Here is a 21922-nt window from a genome sequence, read left to right as displayed (position 1 = left end):
CTAGTCTTTAATTGGGGCCCTTTATAGCTTGCTGATCGGTCTGAACCAAGGCTCCCGTGTTGAAGACCGTACTTTGACCTATAATGGTTTACTTTTACAAATTGTTACTTGGATGGAGAGTTGTCTCATTGGCACTCACACATCTTATGTTTACATAAGACGAAAAGACAAACTAAAAGTTGTATAGACAATAATGACGAATAAAGATTGAGCAACACGAAAAAAACAGACAAGTCTTGGAAGGGTGTTCCTGTTCCACTAGTGGCGTCCAGCCTGTGCTCATAACAAGTTAGAACCAGATGTTTGGAAGTATTCAGTGACAAGAATAAATGAAAAGGGAAAGTACAAGGGATTTCTTTTGAAATGATAACCTTTGGTTTAGTGGCTTCCCTATCAGCAGCAATCATATATTCCCGAAATTCTGTGAGAAAACGGAAATCGTAATAATAGAAGTTTCATAAATTTGAGACACACACACACACACACACACCAATCCATACTGTGTGACAGGGGGTATGTCACTTCACAAGAATGGGAAGTTGACAATAGGAAAACTGGTATGAATCCGCTTTTCACAAATCCTAGCTTTTATTTGTCTTTCGGATATCGTCTGACGACAAGATAAATATATAGGTATGAAGAAGACAAGACTATCTTTATACCTGCGTTGCATTTTTACTTTATCATATTTAGAGTAATTTAGGAAAGTCGAACCTTTTATACCATGGTAGTTTTTTTTTGATTTTGTGAATGACAAGATATGGAATTGTGTAATTGACTCCCTATTAAACAGTCATGTTCAAGGCAGACATATTTAAACCAAAAAAAACCTTATTAAAACAAGAGTGACGCTGAAATGTTTCGCCTTCTTTACTTAACATTGATTTTTATGTTGAAAGACCTAAATTTAAAGCTTTACTACAAGTATCACATAAACTTAACATGATCCCAACAATTAAGGTCAAAGCCAAATAAACCAAACAGGAAAAATATATAGTATACATCTCAATATCATTCAATGAATACAGTTGACCTATTGCGTATAGTTTCTAAGAATAAAAACGTTTACAATGAAAACTTAACATAGAGGAATGAACCATGAAAATGATGTCAAGGTAAGATGATACCTGCCAGACAGAAATATGCACCTTACAATCCTTCCAATACAACCAATATAGTTAACATATTGCTTTTAAAGTATAATAAAAAAACACACCTATCTTTGACCTCAAAACCACGAACATGAGGTCAAATCAACATGACATCTGCCTGTTGGACGTGTACATCTTACAATCATGACACACAACAAATATGATGGACCTATTGCTTAAAGTATTTGATAAATGGTCTTGACCACAAAAACTTGTTCACTGATACAGGAAATGAGATCAAGGTCAGATGCAAACTGTCTGACATTCTAAATAAAGTTATTCTATTACTCATAATAAGAAAAAAAATAACATAATACTAGTAACAAAAAATTCGTATTTTCATCACAATACCGAAGTTCTTCACCATTCTTTCGTTGAGTCAAAAATTGAGTTATAACTATCGACTCGTCCCATCGAGCCTTTTTAAGCAGATTAAGACATAGGCGGATCCAGGGGGCTAGTCAATGCCCCCCCCTTTTCCCCCTTTGTGAAAAATTCTGGATGCAGCCACTGTAAGATAAATTTGGAATGCCACTATGTTTATGTATTGATGTCTGAATTACTCACTGGACCAATTAAGATGATAACAATTGCATTAGAAAAGGAGGGGAAATTACATATGTATGTATACATGAAAAATCGACGTCAAAAATATTCTAGAGATAAAATTTTGTTGGAATTCATTGGAAAATGAACAATGAAATTATCCATAGTCCTTAAGATTCTGAACGGATAAGGTTTTGCTAACTTTAAACCTGCTTATTATGTGTCTTTGTAATTTGAGTTTTAATACATGTGTATAGACGAACTTGAAATTCACAATGAGCTTCTTGTTCTTGTCTCCGTATGAGCCTCCTTTAAGGTGGCTAGGGCGTCTTAATTAAAACTGACAGAATTTTTGATAACTTGTCAATATGAACCTTTTATCGGTCTTTTTTCAAAACTGTTTTAAAAAGTATGGGTCACCGCATTTTTTTTTACGCTACAGGTTGCTCAAAATTGTCAGATTTTGTATAGATTATTCATGGAAAATCAAATTGTGTGTGATAAAAAGAAAACGTTCTATAAGAACTTTAAGATAAAATGTGAGAATATTGCTCAAATAACATGCTTTCAGATAAGCAAAAGAAAACATGGGGTCACCGAACTTGCTTTCTTGCTACATATTGAAATAAGTAAATTCATAACACTTTCTATTGTATAAATTACTTTATAGGAGTTATCTCCCCTTATTTGGCAAAGTTTGAAAAAATCTAATCAAACACAAACAAGGTGTTTTTGCAAAATTACAACTGAAAATATGTTAAAACACACAATTGTACACAAATGTACATAAATCACATACAACTCTCAAAATTTGCACATTTCATCAAATATATAGACCAAAGATATGATAAAATTATGATTATCTGCTTATTCAAAATCCATGATGGAGGAAGACACCGGAGCCACCTTAATTAGGAGCACCACTATGAGTTATGGCGTATAAAGGAGGACATTTGGAACCTGTATCGGTACAGATTAATGTGAGCTTATTTGTTTGTTTTCAAGAAAGTTATTGTCTATTATTTTCTGGGTTATTTTTTGGTGTTTGGACAGTGCAGTAAATTGTATAATAACCGGAAGCGGAACCGGTTATCAGCTGATGAAATGTCTACATGGTTTCAGTTTATCTCGGTACAAAAATTAGAACAAAGATCTAGATATACGGTGAAATGGTACATTTACTAGGATGATATACTTACCTGCAGAGATATCTATTTTGTTTTTCTGACTTTTTAGCAGACTGTTGCTGTACAGTTTAGTTTTTATGATACTTGTTGCCTGGGTGTCCTTTTTCAGTATATTTGTTTAATATTTTGAAAAAGGTTGGGAATAATAACCTGTATCTGTATGGTACTGAGATTGAAGTCAATATCAACCAACTTCTCAGCAGATGTGTATGTGCAACTGTCACAGTCATTTGTACAAGATGATTGCTCTCAACCTTTCCAATGTTTGACATTGCAAAATACCTTATACAATGTAGCAGTGCTATCAAGTATTCTTCTTCCAGTTATGCGGCCGCAATCAACTGTCTTATTATTCTGCCACTGTGTGTTGCGCATGAAAGTCCAAAGGAAATTTAATTATATTTACATTTTGTGAAAGTTAAAATCCTATAATACAGGTGCTCATTAAAAACAAGTGTTTATGTCTATTTTGTTAGTCTAGCCTTGAAGCATTCAGACTCAGAGCGGTGGTAGTGGCAAGTGGTAAGGCATTCCATTCCCGTATAGATTCTGGATAGAATGACATTTTCCTTCTATCCATTCTACAAAGAGGAACCTGGAAACATCCAGTCCTATAGTCTCCGCAAGCTAAAATTCGTAGCGGTTATCGGTAAAAATAATCTAAACTATCAACCGCGTTCTCTCGAGATATAGTTTTTCTCATTCCATTCATAAATCGCAATAAGAAAAACCACTACTGATCTGCCTTTTAAGTGATCGCACTGTAATAATCCTGACCTTCACATTTTCCAGAATGTTTTCCATTGTAATTCCGCCATCTTCGTTTCTATGAGGATCATTTGTTTACATGTGAAATTCGTCATTTACGCAGTTTCCTGAAATGTTCTTTTCATTGATGTGATACGGTTTCCCGCGCTTTATGCAAATGTTATGAAATTGAACTCCAGGGGAACACTTCCGGAAAAAACAATGGCGGATTCCACCATTGAAAATAGTCTTGGAAAATGTGAAGGTCAGGATTATCACAGTGCAATCACTTAAAAGGTAGGTCAGTAGTGGTTTTTCTTTTTGCGATTTATGAATGGAATGTGAAAAACTATATCTCAAGTGAACGTGGTTGATAGTTTAGATTATTTTAATTGATAACCGCTACGAATTTCAGCTGACGACGACTATAGTTGTTCTTGATGCTCGTCTTGTTGGAATAAGCCTAGATATTGTATCTACATTGTATATTAACTAGGCAGTTAGTAATTTTGTACATCATGCACATCCTTGTTGTTGATCTTCTCTCTTCTAGTTGTTGCCACTCGAGTTGCTTTATTATGGCAACTACTGATGATGTGTTACGGTATTTGTTGGTAACATACATGTACCTAGCCCCTCTGCGTTGTACCATCTCAATCTCAAGTCTCATGCAAGATTATTTGGTGGCATTTTTCTTTTATATCCATTTTTTCCTTTTTACAATTGATGCCAAATCTGGCACATTTAACATGCTTACAGAATGCAATTTTTTTCAGGGAATTGTTTACTGACGATCAGAATTTTTTGCATTTATTGGGCTTATATTCAATTGGTTAAAACATTTTCCCAAAAATATTTAAAAGTAATGATGAAATAAGTGACGATTCTTTGGCCAGCAAAGATAAGGATGGCCTATTTTTTTTAAATTATTTTCAAAGATTGGGGAGTATATACAATTTAAGGGTCCATTATAAGACGCTGATATACATTTAAATCCAATGTTGTGGAAATCAGTTACTGGGGGTACTATTTTTTTAGGTATAAATAATGATTTTTTATAAAACATGATCATGTAGAGTTCATAGTTTAACTGTTTGTCAGCAGGGACCTGCTGTAATATATTGACATGATATCTCTTGTATTAGGGTTATATTTATTCCCCAGTCTGTTGTCCATTTATCCAATAATTCAAGGACTTTCTGAATATGAGCTGGTCCCCAGTAAGTTTAAATGTTATACAAAAGACATCTTTTAGGTATTAAACATACAGGGACTTACAATTTTACACAGAGAGGTAAAGAGGAAAGAAGCTGTTTTTTAGGGCACATAAGGTTGAAAAGTGAGGATTTGAACTCAGAAGCAATATTCAAATGTTTCTTTTACTTAAATCTGAGTGACTGCACCAAAAACTTTTTCAATACTAGCCTGAAGACCAATATTCTGACATTTTTCTTATCGGTGCAAATAAAGTTTTTCAAAAACTTACTATTCCAAATGAAATTTTACTAGTCTGGGGCATCAGACTAGTGGCTAATCCTGCAGACTGAAATCTGTATGTCATGTACATGTCTGTTTTGGCATTGAATTTGCACAATGTCTTATATCTACTATGATTTTTCTAATGTTGTTCAGAAAGCTAGCTTGAAATGTTTCACCTGACAACATACAATGTATAATGTTATCAGTTGAAGCAGTTTTTAGCTAGCTTTCAGTAACATCAATCCGTCTTTCTTATAAAAGAAATTCCACTATATACTAGAATAAATCTCTTTTCCATTCATGTTCTTTTTATGCCCCACCTACAATAGTAGAGGGGCATTATGTTTTCTGGTCTGTGCGTCCTTCCGTCTGTGAGTCCTTCTGTCTGTCCGTCCGTCTGTTCATCCGTCCGTCCCATTTCAGGTTAAGGTTTTTGGTCAAGGTGGTTTTTGAAGAAGCTAAAGTCCAATCAACTTGAAACTTAGTACACATGTTCCTTATGATACGATCTTTCTTATTTTAAAACAAAATTAATCTTTTGACCCCATTTTCATGGTCCACTAAATATAGAAATTAAAAGTGTGAGTTTCAGGTTATAGTTTTTGGTCAAGGTAGTTAATGTTTCCAAAGAAGTGAAAGTCCAATCAACTTGAAGTCTTGAAACTTAGTACACATGTTCCCTTTTGGTTGATCTTTTTACTTTTAAGGCCAAATTAGATTGTTTACCCAATTTCACGGTCCATTGAACATGGAAAATGATAATCGAGTGGGGCATCTGTGTACTTTGGACACATTCTTGTTTCATGCTAATCATGATTAAAAAGGGTGAGGGTTGAGATATCAAAAAACTAGTTTAAGCCTGCATCATATTGATGTGTCTGTGAAAAGTCAGAAATCTGTGTCATATATATCCAATTATGTTATTTATCTCAAGTATATTGAGTTGATTGTCTTTTTATCAAACCGCAAAAATTGAAAACATTTTGGTCGTATATTGGTATCACGTTGACGTCGTCGTAGTCTGAAGACATTTTTTTTTTGCACTCTAACTTTAGTAAAAGTAAATAGAAATTTATGAAATTTAAACACAAGGTTTATGATCATAAAAGGAAGGTTTGGATTCATTTTGGGTGTTTAAAATGGTCCCAACAGTTAAGGAATTAGGGGCCAAAAAGAGCCCAAATAAGCATTTTCTTGGTTATCGCACAATAACTTTAGTACTAGTAAACAGAAATCTATGAAATTTTAACATAAAGTCTATGACCACAAAAGGAAGCTTGGGATTGATTTTGGGCGTTTTGGTCCCAACAGTTTAGGAATAAGGGGCCAAAAACAGGTCCCAAAGTAAGCATTTTTCTTGTTTTTTGCACAAAACTTTAGTATAATTCAGTAAATAGAAATCCATGAAATTTTAACACAAGGTTTATGACCACAAAAGGAAGGTTTGGATTGATTTTGGTAGTTTTGGTCGAAACAAATTCGGGTCCAAAAGGGTCCAAAATTGAACTATTGGGATTCTTTGATATACTGAATCAAACTGTGTATTTAGATTCTTAATTTTTAGTCCCGTTTTCAGATTGGTCTACATTAAGTTCATAGACCTTATGTTAAAATTTTGGTCCCAACAGTTAAGGAATTAGGGGCCAAATAAGCATTTTCTTGGTTTTCACACTATAACTGCAGTTTAAGTAAACAGAAATCTATGAAATTTTAACACAAGGCCTAGGTCTTCCAAAATTTAACTTAGTTTGATTTTAACAAAAATTGAATTCTTGGGGTTCTTTGATATGCTGAATCTAAAAATGTACTTATTATTTTATACTACATGTATATTGGTATCACAGTGGCGTTGGCGTCTTCTGGAAACTTATGGTTTATGCAGTATAACTTTAGTATAAGTAAATAGAAATCTATGAAATTTAAACACAAGGTTTTTGACCTCAAAAGGAAGGTTGGGATTGATTTTGGGAGTTTTGGTCCCAACAGTGTAGGAATTAGGGGCCAAAAAGGGCCCAAATAAGCATTTTCTTGGTTTTCACACCACTATCACTGTAGTTTAAGTAAACAGAAATCTATGAAATTTAAAATAAGGTCTATGACCACAAAAGGAAGGTTAGGATTGATTTTGGGCGTTTTGGTACCAACAGTTTAGGAATTAGGGGCCAAAAACAGGTCCCAAAATAAGCATTTTTCTTGGTTTTTGCACAATCACTGTAGTATAATTAAGTAAATAGAAATCCATGAAATTTTAACACAAGGTTTATGACCACAAAAGGAAGGTTTGGATTGATTTTTGGAGTTGAGGTCCCAACACTGCGGTTGTATAAAGCTGCACCCTGCAAAGCTTCTGGTTACAGGAATATGACCCTTAACTACTCTCTTCGGCATCAGTTCAAAAGTTGACCTTTCGATGCATATGTCTTGGTTATGTTTGGCATATAAAGTCCACATCTCCTTCAGACCTTTTATTGCCTCACCTGTAAAGAAGGTCACAAAATTCTAGACATTTTGTATACAGATGCCATATGTTTAGTCATGCAGTTTCTGTCTGTCATATTTCCATTGTTCTTTAATTAATATTTGTGGTTCAGTGACTACTTGAAAAAAACACTTAGGAGCGTTTTTTGTTATGTGAATATTTCACTTATTATTATGAGTAAAGTGCCTTGAATTTATATTTTTTTTATTAAATTCAAAGTATTCAATAGTTATTTAAAAAAAAACGAGAGAAGTTTTATATGACTACATTGATGTCTATGTGAGATTTAATACATACATGACATATATGTTCTTAAAATACGATATAAAATGAACAAAAACCATAAAATTTAATAATTTTAAAGAAAGTAAAAAAGTGCATGATGTGCTAATCATGACTGAGATAGCCTCTAATCTTGATTAACATTTAAGCAATACTTTACATTAGTTAATCTAAAGTACCTGAATTCTAAAATAAACAGTAAAAAAAAAGAGAAAAAAAACACTTGTCTGATCATTTTAAGATGAGCAAAGATTTGAAATGATTGTAAAATAAATATTTTTTAGATAGAGAGATTATGTATTTAATTATTAAAGTCTATCCATACATTTTGATAAAGAGAGTGAATTATCAGCAAGTAAAAAACAAAGATTAATAGATCTGTCATATTAACATAAAACATATGCAATGTTACTAAGTTCATTTTGAATTTAGATTTCAATTTTTTAAAATAAATCTAATTATATAGACATTATTAAAATTTATAATATAGTTCAGAAACTTAATCAGAGCTAAAATCACCAGTATCAAATAATATTCCATCTTTTGTGTATGTGGTTGGTGTGAAGGGGTAGAGAATCCAAGCGCTTGATAATATGTCAGAGTATTTTTTTATTCCCGCAACAATATGTGGGGTAGGACTTAATTTTGATTAAGTCCCGTCAGTCGATCCCACATAGGTTATAATGGTTCAGGGGTGCACTGAATATTTTACAGTTTCGAAGCTGAAACTTTCACGTTATGTAGGGCATGGTAGGGTTTAAAATTACTAGTTTATCTTCATGTCATGATGTGTCCACATACATGTACTCAGCATTTTGATATTCTTAAAATTTTGTTCAAATGACAGATTCTTGAACTGTCATTTAAAAAAAAAACATTGTTTGTACCAAGAAAAGCCCATGTCCTTCCAAATAAGTTAATTGGTTGGTGTCGTAATAATGCATACTATTTACAAAGTTATACATGTTTATCATTATGTATAATGTTTTAGGCCTATCATTTCTTCTTCTTTGTTTTTTATTTAAATTAAATGATACATGTATTTGATTTATACTGTTTAAAAATATTTAAGGTATTTTGTTTATACATGTATTTGTCATCTGTCAAGTAAAATAATGCATGTTAATAACACAGAACATATAAATTCAACTGATTTATTTGTTTTGCAGGTTTTGTGCTTTAAATAAAACTTAAACATGAATAAGACTAAAAAAACAGAAGATTTTGATTGTGACCTTGATAAGAACACAGAGGTCAAAACAGCAACTAGTAACCATGACAACTCCTCTGAGGTGAAACTTCCAAGGAGAAAGTCATCAGTATGGGTTCTAGTGAAGAAAAAGATGAGTGTGACCGAGAAAGGGGCAACGCCCATTCAGTGGAAAATGGTCATTTTAGTATTTATTTCACTGGTAAGTGAATGAGAATTCATTATTTTTCATAAAAAAAAATAAGTGACATTTGTTGGAAATAATTATTCTTCATTCTAAGATCCCTTACACTTTTACCCCTGCTCATGAAAAAAATAATGTTATGGAATGGTTGTTTCAAAAGTTGATGAATTTAATGTGTGTACAATGGCCATACAATAATGTTCTCTCCTTGACACATACCGCATACAAATCTTATTTTATTCAATTTGAAGCGTGATTACAGATTTTGACATGTCTGACATTAAGACAAATAAAACTATATGTATGGTTGCAGTTACCTGACCAACCCTAGTTTAAACCCTAAAACTTTTTTGTCATTTCTTAAAAATAAATTTTTAAACAATCAAATTTTGAGGGATGTGAATTGAATTCACAGACTTTTGTAATAAATTTTTATTCGAAGTATTCACTATGCATGGCCATGCTATGGATGAAATGCAACAAATTAACAGAATTCAACAAAATTAACTAAAAATGTAACATATCTGCTTATTTTTAAACTAAACACATGGAAAACGACAAACACATTTTTTCTTGCATTTTAACCATTCAAGATAAAAATTAAAAAAATAAAAATTGCCGACCTACCGACCTTGTTTTATTTAATGATATAACTGGAACCACACATATATTTTTCTTTGGCCTTCAGAGGAGTCAGGACATGTATTACAGCTATCAGTACAGTTTCCAGATGTAAAGGGAGTTCGCTTTTCAGTTTCAAAATAATTAACTTTTCAAAACACTTGCATATATTGAAAGGGGATTCATAAAGGAATCAAAAGAGCAAAAAAGTTATATAGGTCACTGTGCTCTTTTCGACATATTAGTACTTGAAAATTTGGTGGGAAAATGTTCTCTCTTGACTTTTCATAGCTTTATCATTGACAAGTTTAAGTCCTCAAAAACTATTGAAAAATAATTAAAATTTTATAAGACTTTAACAGACAGCTTATCGTTATTCAGGTAAAAAAATAATAAAAAGAAAAATGGAGGTCACCGGGCAATTTTTTTTAAGGCATTCAATTGGGTAAAACCAGAGGATTCCGAAAAATCTGACCAAATTTCTAAAAGTGACAAGTAAGCTTTCTTTAAATGCTTCAAATTCTTTTTACAATTTCATTCTTTTTTATACGAAAGAATTTAAGAAATTGGTTTATGCATAAGAGATAAAAAAAAATCTAACATAAGATATTATTTTATTTCAGTTCGGCAGTGCATTCAGTCTGACATTCCTGTTCCCATTTTTACCTGAAATGGTTTTGGTAAGATATATACTTTTTACAGGTAATCATATAAAAAGTCATGTCTAAAAGTACAATTTGAATCTGATCATTTTATATTTTTCAAGGAAAATGAAGTTTTCTGTATTAAATGAAGATATCAAGGGGAGACAATTTAAGCAGTAGGATTAATTTATTTTAGCAGATTCATTGCTCTGGAAATTTTCTGAAATTAGTAATTTTTTTTACAGAAATTTGATTCTTTTGTTAACTTGATATTAAAAAAATGAAGTGTAAAAAGAAGAGAAAGATAGAATACTAGAATTAGTTGAAATTTGATTGAATCTTTCATTTATAGAAGTTTCACATTAGAAATGAGTTTATTTTTTGTAGTGGTTTGGTTATGAAGAAGAAGAGAAGGGCTACTATGCTGGATTGATAGCCTCAGCTGTGTTTCTTGGAAGGGCAGTAGGAAGGTAAAACTAATTTAATCTTCCACAAGGAAATATTGTTTTCAGTACATATGACCATATTCCACACTCATCTCAAGAATCATTAATTTTACTGTAAAATTATAATAAAAAAAAATGTTCCTTGTAGTTACAGTGAACGTTCTCATTTTAAAATTTAAATTAAGATTCTTGATTTAAAATTTGTATGACTATGACTGCTCATGATACACCATGTGAATTCAGGATTATGGACTTTCAGTTCTACCAATGAAACATATATCCATCAAAGTTCAAATGAAGTGGATGTAAGCAATTATGGGTGCTATAAACAGTTTCGTATAAAAAACTAGGGGTTACTCCCCAACTAAAAATAGACATGGAGGGAAGTCCCTTTTTATCAACATAATTGGTGAAAAAGTATCATGTTTTTTGTATTTGATTGTAAAAATAAGTTAATTAGCTTTAATTAAAACAGGTTGAATGATTAAAAAGATTTTAAAAAATTAGATTAAATACACATGTTTTGAGGGGAGACAAACTGTAAACATCCTTTTTTTTTTTTTGGCAGTGAAAAGTGCAAAACTTATTTGCACCCACTGTATCTCTTTTCGGAGCAGGCGAACATAGCCTGAAGCATAAATTTTTAGAAAGACCAGGTAAAAACCTATGAAATTCATACAGTTTTGATTATGAAAAATGTGCATGTACAAAAATGTATCATGTCTGCATGGGTGTGCATATGGCCTGATTTCATGTTTTTTATGCATAGATTAGGCAATGTTTTTCCCATTTTCTCTGGATAAAACTTTTTGGTACTATTAAAAGTACAATTTAATTTTATTTCATTATAAACTAGAGAAAATTCTGATTCTAATGATATTTAGTTTTATACAAGTATCTTTATTAACCTTAACACCACTAAGGGTCAATTAAGAGATAACTGTATTGTATTTGAAGCTTTAAGGACGTCAATCGGTAGTTTTACTGTCGCAAATTTAGTTTACCTGGCGACGCGGAGCGGAGACAGTTAAACAGGTATTTGCGACAGTAAAACTACCGATGGACGTCCGAAAAGCTTCAAATACAATACAGTTATCTCTATTCTAATACAAAACAAGTTTATAATTAAATTTCAATCATTATTTCAGTATAAAACCTTCATTAAAGAAAATTCCGCGAAAAGACGTTATCTTCTTTGGTCCCTACACTAGGTGACGTCATAGGTATGCTTCCGGCGTCAAACATAAACACCGGGCGTTTTCAGGCTTTTGTGCCGCTTCAGAATGTAATAAAATTTGATAAAAAGAAGATTTTTAGGCGCAACAAGTGAGTTTTTCGTTTATTATTGCAGAAATAACATGTCAATTCATTCCAAAATTCAAAATGTCGGCTTCCTTAGTTACAGACAAGGAGATAGAGATTTTTACGCTTGCTGTCATCCAATCAGAACAATTGTTACAAAATAATTGCATTAGAATTATAAATGGTCCCTCAAAATATGACGTTATAGAAAAAAACTGTTGATTGCACCCTATAGCAATAAAAGGCAACCATACAGCCATTAATATTTAGAAATACATACCATCTTCAAATGGCCCTAACATGTAAAATACATGTAAATAACTATTTCTTGAAAACTAAAAATGGAACTAACGCAAAATTTTGTTTCAGCTATTTTTGGGGATGGCTGTCAGACAAGTTTGGAAGAAGACCAATAATTCTGATTACAGTTTTTCTGAATGGATTTTTTTCGTTAGCGTTTGGATTTACATTTAACTTCCCTATGGCCATGATCACCAGATTTCTCACAGGATTAGCTAATGGTAAGAAAATATTGTAATAGCCTCCTTTACCATCTGAGGTATATATCTTGGTATATGAAGATGTGGGGTATGAGTGCATGTGAGACAACTCTCCATACAAGTCACAATTTATGAAAGTAAACCATTATACCTAGGTCAAAGTACAGTCTGCAGGACGGAGCCTTGGCTCTCACAGGACAACAAGCAATAAAGGCCCCAAAAATGTCTAGTGTAAACCCATTCAAACAGGAAAACTTACAGTCTAACCTATATAAAAAACGAGAAAAGCGAAACATGTATGAACCACATTAACAATCTACAACAACTGAACATCAGGTTCCTGACTAAGGACTAATCGCCCAGTAGTCAGAAGCTCTGTGTTGACATATGGTCATATCTTTATTTGATTTTTTTTGTAATACATATACAATGGATTTTGTACTCTAGGAATAGATTACCTGAGCTGTATTTGGCAAAATGTTTTTTGAGGGGTCCTCAATGCTCTTTAACTTAATATATTTTTAGCCTTATATTTTTTTTAATACTAGCATCACTGGTGTTTCTTTTGTAGAAGAAACTTTCTCCTGGATTTTTTTTTAATGTTTCAAAAAATGTTTTAAAAAAAAATATGGTACTGGTATCTGTTATTTCAGCAGTATAAATTATTTGTGCTGAGGTGTTACAAATCAAACATCAATCAACCATTACTACAGTTAATATCTAGAAAAATTAAGAAATCAATTCTTATCTAATCAACATATTTTTTGTTTAGGAACTGTGGGTACAGCTAAAACAGTGATATATGAGATTTGTGACAACACTAACCAAGCTGTTGGCATGTCAATATTATCCATGGCATGGGGGGCAGGGCTTATTTTAGGTCCAACTTTTGGAGGTAAGTACAGTATATAAGATATTTGAGTCTAATAAACATTAGCCATTAAAACATGATTTAAAAGTAAGTCTGTGTAATGGTAATAGTTTATACCAGAAACTATCTACATGTTTGAATAATTATCTGTTCTCCATTTTATTTAATATATGATTGAAGTAATTTAAAAATGATTTGTTTTCAGGTTTACTGGCAGATCCAGTTACGAGTTATCCATCAGTGTTTGGTGGATCAGAGTTTCTGGAGGAATTTCCATACCTGTTGCCAGGGTTACTTGTATTTATAGTATGCACATTAGTGACTATTGTGGAATTCTTTTTATTGGAAGAAACTTTACATAGCAAGTATGTATACTGTTTATAACATCAAACTTTTAGTGCACTTCCTATGTAAAGCTTGGATTGAAAACTTTCAGAGACTGCTCAGTTTTTTTTTTGCATTTTTAAAAAGTGCTTATAATGAGTTCAAACCAAATTTCAGAAAAATAGCAGAGATGGATAGTCAAGGGTTGTTAGTAATTATAAATCAAAAGACTATCTTCTAAAAAAGAAAGGTCTGTTGTTAAAAGTTATTAACAGGAATGGGAGGTCCAGGACTTTATCAAAATTTTAAATAAAAATAAAATTAAGAATGGAAATGGGAGAATATGTCCAAGACACAACAACCAAATATTAGTCCACTTTTGAACCTTTAGTCCTCAAATGATTTGCACCCTAGGAAAGGTGTACCAGATGGGTGAATATCTCTGAGATGTTATTACCTCACTTTTCCCATGTGGGCCAATTGAACTTGTCATTTTGCTTCTATTGGTATTGATAAATTTTGAGAAAAATCTCTCTTTGCTAGCTTGGCTTGAACTTGATCTCAAGGATTCTTGGGCTGTTATATTGTGAATCCTACAAAAGTTAAGTTGATTTCACTACAAATAGAAAATTGGATGAAATGCATTTTTAAATTGTTAACTATTCTGAACTTATTTATATTTGTCTGAAATATTAGCAAATATGGTATAGAATTATTTTAGCAATGAAGAGCTGGGCATACATGCATATAATTATGCCAATGGAATATAGCATTACCTTTTTCGATAATAATATTTTGTAAACATTGTTTGAATTGCATATCTTTTCAGAAGAGGAGATATAGAACTCACTATAGAAGAAAGAAAATTAAATAGTGTTGATATTAATCCAGATGAAGATATTACAATCTTAGTTGATGATGAGGAGGATAAAAAATCAATACAAAGTTTTTCTAGTCGGAAAATGCCAAAAATATCTATGTCTGTTGAAAATCTTCATTTAGAGAATGAAGCTGCTTATTTTCACGCTCAGTATAGTGCTCTTTCCAAAGAGTCTCTGAACAGAGACAGCAAACATTTAAATGAAACAGATTCACTTACTGAAGAACAAGAACACAGCACACTGCTACAAGACAGTGGTCTTAAAAGTAGGATAACCAATGGACATTCAGGTTCTTCTTTTGTGAAGCGAACTAATTCTGTGAATGGTTCATGCCGTTCTGATTCCACTCGATCTTTAAATGGTTCTGCCCATTTTAGTTCTAAAAATAGCATCCAATCATCTCCAAAGAAAAGCTGTAATGGACATGACATAGTTGAATTTTCAGTGAAAGAAATTACAGATAAAAAGACAAGAAATGTTTGTGTAAGATGCTGTAAAGTGATTGGAGAAATGTCTTTATTTAGACTTTTAAGGTAAGTACAGATAGATTTTGACACAGATTAACTGGTTTTAACACAATCTCTGTCCAAAGATCAAACTGTCTCCCATAAACATGAAATAATGTTTGAAAATTAGAGCATAGGTAAAAACATCTTCAAATTATCTACATCTGATTTAATCTGATTCGATAATTAGCTACATCCAATTGCAAATTGTTCATGCATGTTCAGAAAGAAATAGATATATATTAGACAATATTAAATGTTGTCTTCATGTCTTAATTTGTACAGATTTTTATGTCCCATTTATGGGCATTATGTTTTATGGTCTGTGTGTCCGTCAGTTTATTTGTCCCGCTTCAGGTTAAAGTTTTTGGTTGAGTTGAGGTTTAAGATTTTGGTCGAAAAGTTTTTGATGAAGTTGAAGTCCAATCAACTTGAAACTTAGTACACATGTTTCCTATGACATGATTTTCGAATTTTAATGCCAAATTAAAGGTTTTACCCCATTTTCACGGTCCACTGAACATAGAAAATGATAGTGCGGCATGCCTGTACTTGGAACACATTCTTCTTTAGTTTTAAGATATTATTAATTTGCAAACATCTTGTGCTAAAGTTTTTCCTCTGGCTTTAAAAAAGTTTCATCGTTCTTGTAAATCCATTTTGATTAGTTTTAAAATTATGCACCAGTGTGTTTTTTTCAATTGGACAAAACTAGCACACTATCTTTATTATATATTGTAATGTTTTAGGCAATAAGAAGGTGATTACTTTTATATTTCAGCCAATCAGATATCAGACATCCAGTATTATTGTACACAATATTTTCCTTTGCTGTGATTGGTTATGAAGAAATTTTTACAGTTTGGTGCTCAACAGATCCTATGTTAGGTATGTTACCCCTGTATAACCTTGTTAATTGATATGATAAAATGATTTATACTGCACTCGTTCTATTTGAGCAGTCAAAATGCGTTGACTGTATATTTCTATGTCATATACAGTCACTGACCCGATATCACTTGTCCTCATGAATATTCAAACCGCAGTTGCCGAAAATATATTTAATTATTCATACGACCTCTTCAACCTTTTCTTGTTTTTAATGTATACAACGACGAGTGGAACGACTTAAACTTGTTTCTTTTACAATTTTTAGAAAATTATATTTAACTTGTTAATATTTTTTGTTTGCAACCTATAAATCAATCTGTTTTATGCTTATTGCTGATTTTTTATTCCATATTCAAACAAATTCGTTCACCATCGATTTCGAGTTTCAACAGGTAATCAATGTATTAATGTATTAAATTTCATCATGTCGTATATTTCTCCGCTTGCATGATATGAGGCCTTATAAAGGGGGGATTTTCCCACTATTTAAATCAAATAAACAACATTAACACATTAAACAACAGTTAAAATGGTTTTTATTAGATTGCAGTATAAAGACAATAATAGTGCCTTGACTTGACATATCAACGATATAAGGATTTGGCCCGAAACGGGGAAATAGCTCAGCATAGCCTCGCATTTCCCCGTTTCTAAGCCTCATCCTTATATCGTTGATATGTCAAGTCAAGGCACTATTATTGTCTATATATTTTTTTTTAGACTAATTAATCTGTTCAAAATTCATTCTTGAGAAAACAATGCATCCACAAAGTTGTTGTTTTCATTATGAATAAATATACAAATGACTTTCTTGAAACCAAGTGTTATGGCAAGATTTGATTATTGCATTGATCATTTATGAGTTTTAAGTTTTACATACAATTTTGATATTGCAGATGGTTTGGGTTTTAACCCAGGAGAAATAGGAACTGTTCTTGGTTTGTCAGCAGTACCACTTCTGTTACTTAATGCATATGTTTTTCCATGGTGTGCTCGAAGGTTTGGAATTAAAAAGGTTAGTACCAGTTCAATTGAAGGAATGTTTTTTGTGGGAAATAAGGGATATGTTCAATTCAGATCTTAAATGTCAAGGAATGCCAGTTTTCCTGCAGGAGATCTGTAATTATCTTTGGGTACTCCTGCTTCCTGCATTTATGACAACTTGCCGTCATGATATAAACAAAGGTCACTGAAATTTGGATAAAACACAAAAAAACACCATAGATTTCTGTTGCAAATTAATTATGTAATTATTTCTATATCTAAAACTGACTTTCTTCACTGTTTAGTGGAAAACACACAGTTGATTTTTGTGAATTTTTTTTTAAACCAAATCTTTTAGTATCCTATTGAACCGATAAATGTTCAGCAGGACATCAATGTTGAACATGAAATATTGAACTGTTTGGTATCAGTGGTTGCTGCCAACTATGGCTTATTTTTTTTATATAAAAGGGTCCTTTACAGCATACTAAAAAAATGAGGACTACAGCATTTACTTAATTTGCCCATTCAAAAAATATTTAAAATAAAATATTGTTTTGGGGTTTTTAGTTAGACAGCAGCCCATGACAGAAAAAGTCAACTAAATAAACATACAATATTCTACAATAAACTGTTGCCTATACCAATTTCTGAATCAACTTGTATAAAACAGGAACTACCAAAGATCTGCCATAAACACCAAATTCATCATTGTTTAATTTTTTTTTAATGATATTGCATTTAAAAATAGTGCGGCAGCTTGAAAGAGGCAGCAAGCCTCAATTGAAGTCTATGTTTGCATGCTTGTTTTAAAAAACTGTCAATACATTCTTTTTAATGGATAACACTGTCAAAGACATGTGCCTCGTATGGTTTTTTTCTGCTGTGTAAATTGTAGAAATTTGGTGTTTAAATGTAGAATAATTGTTATTGATTGTTCTGTTCTATTGCAGACTTTCCTTGGAGGCTCTTTGATAATGATGGTTCTAACAGCAATACAACCAGTAGCACATTTATTACATGACAGGTAATTGTCCACCTCTTCAATATTCTCTATAGTTATTTGTTCAGATAGGCTATTTTTATGACCAATTTGATGTGCATTATGTTTTTTAATCTGTGTGTCTGTCCGTCTGTTTGTTCGTCTGTAAGCCAGTCCAGCTTCAGATTGAAGTTTTAGTCAAGGTAGTTTCTGATGAAGTTGAAATCTAATCAACTTGAAAGTAAATGCACATGTTCCCTATGATATGATCTTTCTTATTTGAATGCCTAATTAGATTTTTGCCCCAATTTAACAGTCCACTGAACACAGAAAATAATAGTGGAAGTGGGGCATCAGTATTCTTGTTTCTATATTGCCCAAATTCTGATAGAGCTAATGCAGGATTTCGTAACTTATCTAATTTTTTAGATCAAAAGACATGTTATTCATCTTTGATTACTTTTTATCATACATAGTACAAATACGCTCATTTCTGGAAACATTTTCAAAAGTATCTTTCATTTTCTACATTGAGTGAATGAGTACTGATTCTATATTTAGTTACATATTAATTGCATTAACCGGTCAATGGTTCAAATAAAATTGCAAAGTATGTCTATCATGTATATATTGATACAAATAACATTTAAATTTTTTGAAGTATTTTCAAAAAATGACAAACCTTCAGCTATATGATCATTCACATATTGTGCTAACCATATATAATTAAAATCATCTGCTTACTATGTCTATGCAAGTTACTTTTATAGATTATCGATGATCATTCAATGAGATTGATTATCTTGCTTTAGCCGGTACAGCGAAAGCCAGAAAAGCAATTGTGTTGAGATGACCAATGTTAAGCTGTCTATCCCTATTTTACCTATGACGTCATTGTCAATTTCATGTCATTTTCATTAGCAACGCCACATGCCTCCTTAGTTTCTAGCGATAATTTTCCCTCTCAAGCTAGTAGCATGATGTGAAAAATTATCACAAAAAAAGATCAAAAGAAAAATGCACAAAAAAACTTGTTATTCAATGGTTGAAAATTGCTACTAAAAAATGAAAGAATCAACAGTAAATATATATTTATATTTTGCAGACCCTCAGCATTATGGGCCACTTTGTTAGTTATCATCCTGCCATTAAAGGTAGCTGTAAGTTGTTGTTTCACTGCTACAGCTATATTTATAAACAATTCTGTAAAGCCTAGTGAGGCAGGAGCAGTCAATGGTATTGCCATGACAGCCACAGCTATAGGAAGGTACGTTTAGTGTCTTACTAGTTGTTATACTGGTTCAGCTTTGAAAATGGAAAAAAAAATTAAGAGTTTATTTAAAAGGCATTAGATAGAACATTAGTTTTTTAGTAGAAAAAAGTATTTAGCACATATGAAGGTACAAATGGCAATTCAATATTGTACCAAAAGAGAGACGAACGATACCAAAAGGACATTTAAATTAGTTACTTAAAAATAAAAAAAGATGATTATTATACAAACAACTTTATACAAAATAAAACATGCAGAGAAGTTTCACATATAATCAATGACTTCTCCGTTTAAAGTCTTACCACTTCTTCCAGCTGTCAGTTCAAAAATTCTTCCAATTACAAGATTTCAGGCTTGGAACAAACATGTGGTGGGTTTAAACTATTGTATATTGATGGACAAATCTTGTTTTAGTTCATACTAATATTGACTTGAATTAAAATGATGCAAGATTTGTTATCAGCTTACGGTCATTACTAAATTCAGTACATTTTTGGTTTATCTTTTCTTGTAGGACTTTGGCACCAACAGTAGGAGGAAGTTTATTTGCCTGGTCCATCAGCTATGGTGCCAAACATCTTGGTCCACCATTTGATGTCAGTCTTTCCTTCTTTTTCATGTCTCTGTGTTGTTTTATAACCATTGTAAGTGCTGTTACCTTACCAGAAAGACTAACAAGACAAAAGAAATAAGAAGATAAAAAAAAAGCTGTACAGGATATTGGTATTTTGAAGAAAACAGGAAGATTTGTAGTAAAATAGGGGAAGAATATTCTAACGTGAGAGGGATTTTTAAAGACTTTGTACCATTAAAACTAAAAGATCATAAAAAAGACAACAATACAAAAATTATGATAACAGGAATTCCTAGAATATATTTGAAAATCAAGCAATATTGTTCACATTAAATTTTTTGTTGGCAATAGATGTATTTTTGCTTTTTTGTGTTTAGTTGAATTGTCTGTTACATGTGTTAATGACCATATATCTGTCTCTAAATAACCTTCTGCCATCATGTAACAATGACTTAAATTATGATGCCAATTGTTTTTATTTTTGATTCAACATTTTACAGGAACATATATGACTATCAGTAATGGCCTTCAAACTAGAATATATAAGTATGAATAGGTCTTATTGTTTTCAATGAAAATAAGTATGCACCAAAAAAAAATGAATGTTAACTTTGAAAATAAGCATAACTAAATAAATGATGATAAGGATGGCTTGTCAAGTGTTTGAATATTTTATTAACCATGACATGTGTCTCAAGAGGAAGACATAACAATTTATTAGAAAACATTTCTTTGGACCACCGTCAAACAGAGTTATTACATACTTTAATATTGAAATTGTAAATTCAATTATTTTTTGTGGTAAATAATATTTCGAGGATTGAAAAGAAATGTATTTTCATTGATATTTATTTTTTGTGGTTTTGCCAAAGTCTGCATGCAAGCCTATATTTAATAAAAACATATTTTGGATAAAAATTTAAATTGAAGGGTCAACCTTGACGATGAAATCCACGAAAAATTAATATCCAACGAATAATGATGAATCCACAAGTACACAATATTTTGTGGTGCAATACTATTCAAGCATTATTTAGCAGTTTATTTTTTGATGAAACTGTGTTCAATGTGAAAACATGTTGTAATTATATCATTGCAAATGTATTTAAATGTGTTAATATATCATTTATAATTATATGATATTATTATATATATATAAAATTTATGGGATATAATCTTATTGTTATTGATACATTGTTAATGTTTATGTAGATTCTTGAATGAAAACTTTTATCAAAGTGAATTATAAGCAATCTTTTGATTATGGTTATTAATGAATGATGTATTTTAGCACACAAATGAAGGTTTTGTTATACTTTTATATATATATGCACATAATGATTTTCATACATAGTTACATTACATTCACTTCTTAACTGATTTCATTGGTTTGGAAGCTGTCGGCTGACTTTTAGTAAAGTCTTAGTATTTGATTGACCTTGATGTTTGACCTCTTTTTTTAAAACAAAACAGTAAAAGTCCTTTGAACTGGTCTATATAATTGTGAAAAAAACCAAAATGAGATTTGATAATAATTAAAACCAATGAAAAAGATACCTTAACTGATCATGCATATCTGCTCATTTACATAGGAAATAAGAACTTATTCTAATATGGACTTAAAACCTCTGATGAACCTTTTGTGCATTTAGGTGAAAGTAAGATAAATGTAAATGAATCATAGCGTACTTGTATACATCCGTTATATCTGATATGCCTCCCAAACTTGATTTAGTTTAAACTTTAATAATTTCAGCAACTGATGACATTGGGCAAGTCCTACATTATATTTTTTATATTTTATAATTTTGTAGAAATTCCAATATTTGTATTGTGACTTTAATTTCATCCCTTTAAT

The 21922-nt window shown here is 31.6% G+C and overlaps 1 protein-coding gene across 1 annotated transcript; it reads left to right on the top strand.

Moving 5' to 3' along the window:
- The first annotated feature begins 2790 nt into the window (after window positions 1–2790).
- LOC134680998 (uncharacterized) lies at window positions 2791–20637 on the top strand. The gene is made up of 13 exons (XM_063540331.1): window positions 2791–2869; window positions 9041–9283; window positions 10510–10566; window positions 10918–11000; window positions 12648–12799; window positions 13551–13673; window positions 13855–14014; window positions 14803–15387; window positions 16142–16248; window positions 17148–17266; window positions 18189–18262; window positions 19323–19484; window positions 20005–20637. The coding sequence occupies exons 2-13, from the start codon at window positions 9068–9070 to the stop codon at window positions 20180–20182; spliced, it is 2016 nt and encodes a 671-aa protein (XP_063396401.1). The 5' UTR covers window positions 2791–2869; window positions 9041–9067; the 3' UTR covers window positions 20183–20637.
- The last annotated feature ends 1285 nt before the right edge of the window (window positions 20638–21922 follow it).

The sequence above is a fragment of the Mytilus trossulus genome, chromosome 8 (genome assembly GCF_036588685.1).
Source record: "Mytilus trossulus isolate FHL-02 chromosome 8, PNRI_Mtr1.1.1.hap1, whole genome shotgun sequence".
NCBI classification, from domain to species: Eukaryota; Metazoa; Mollusca; class Bivalvia; order Mytilida; family Mytilidae; genus Mytilus; species Mytilus trossulus.
This window is presented reverse-complemented; position numbering and strand designations above follow the sequence as displayed.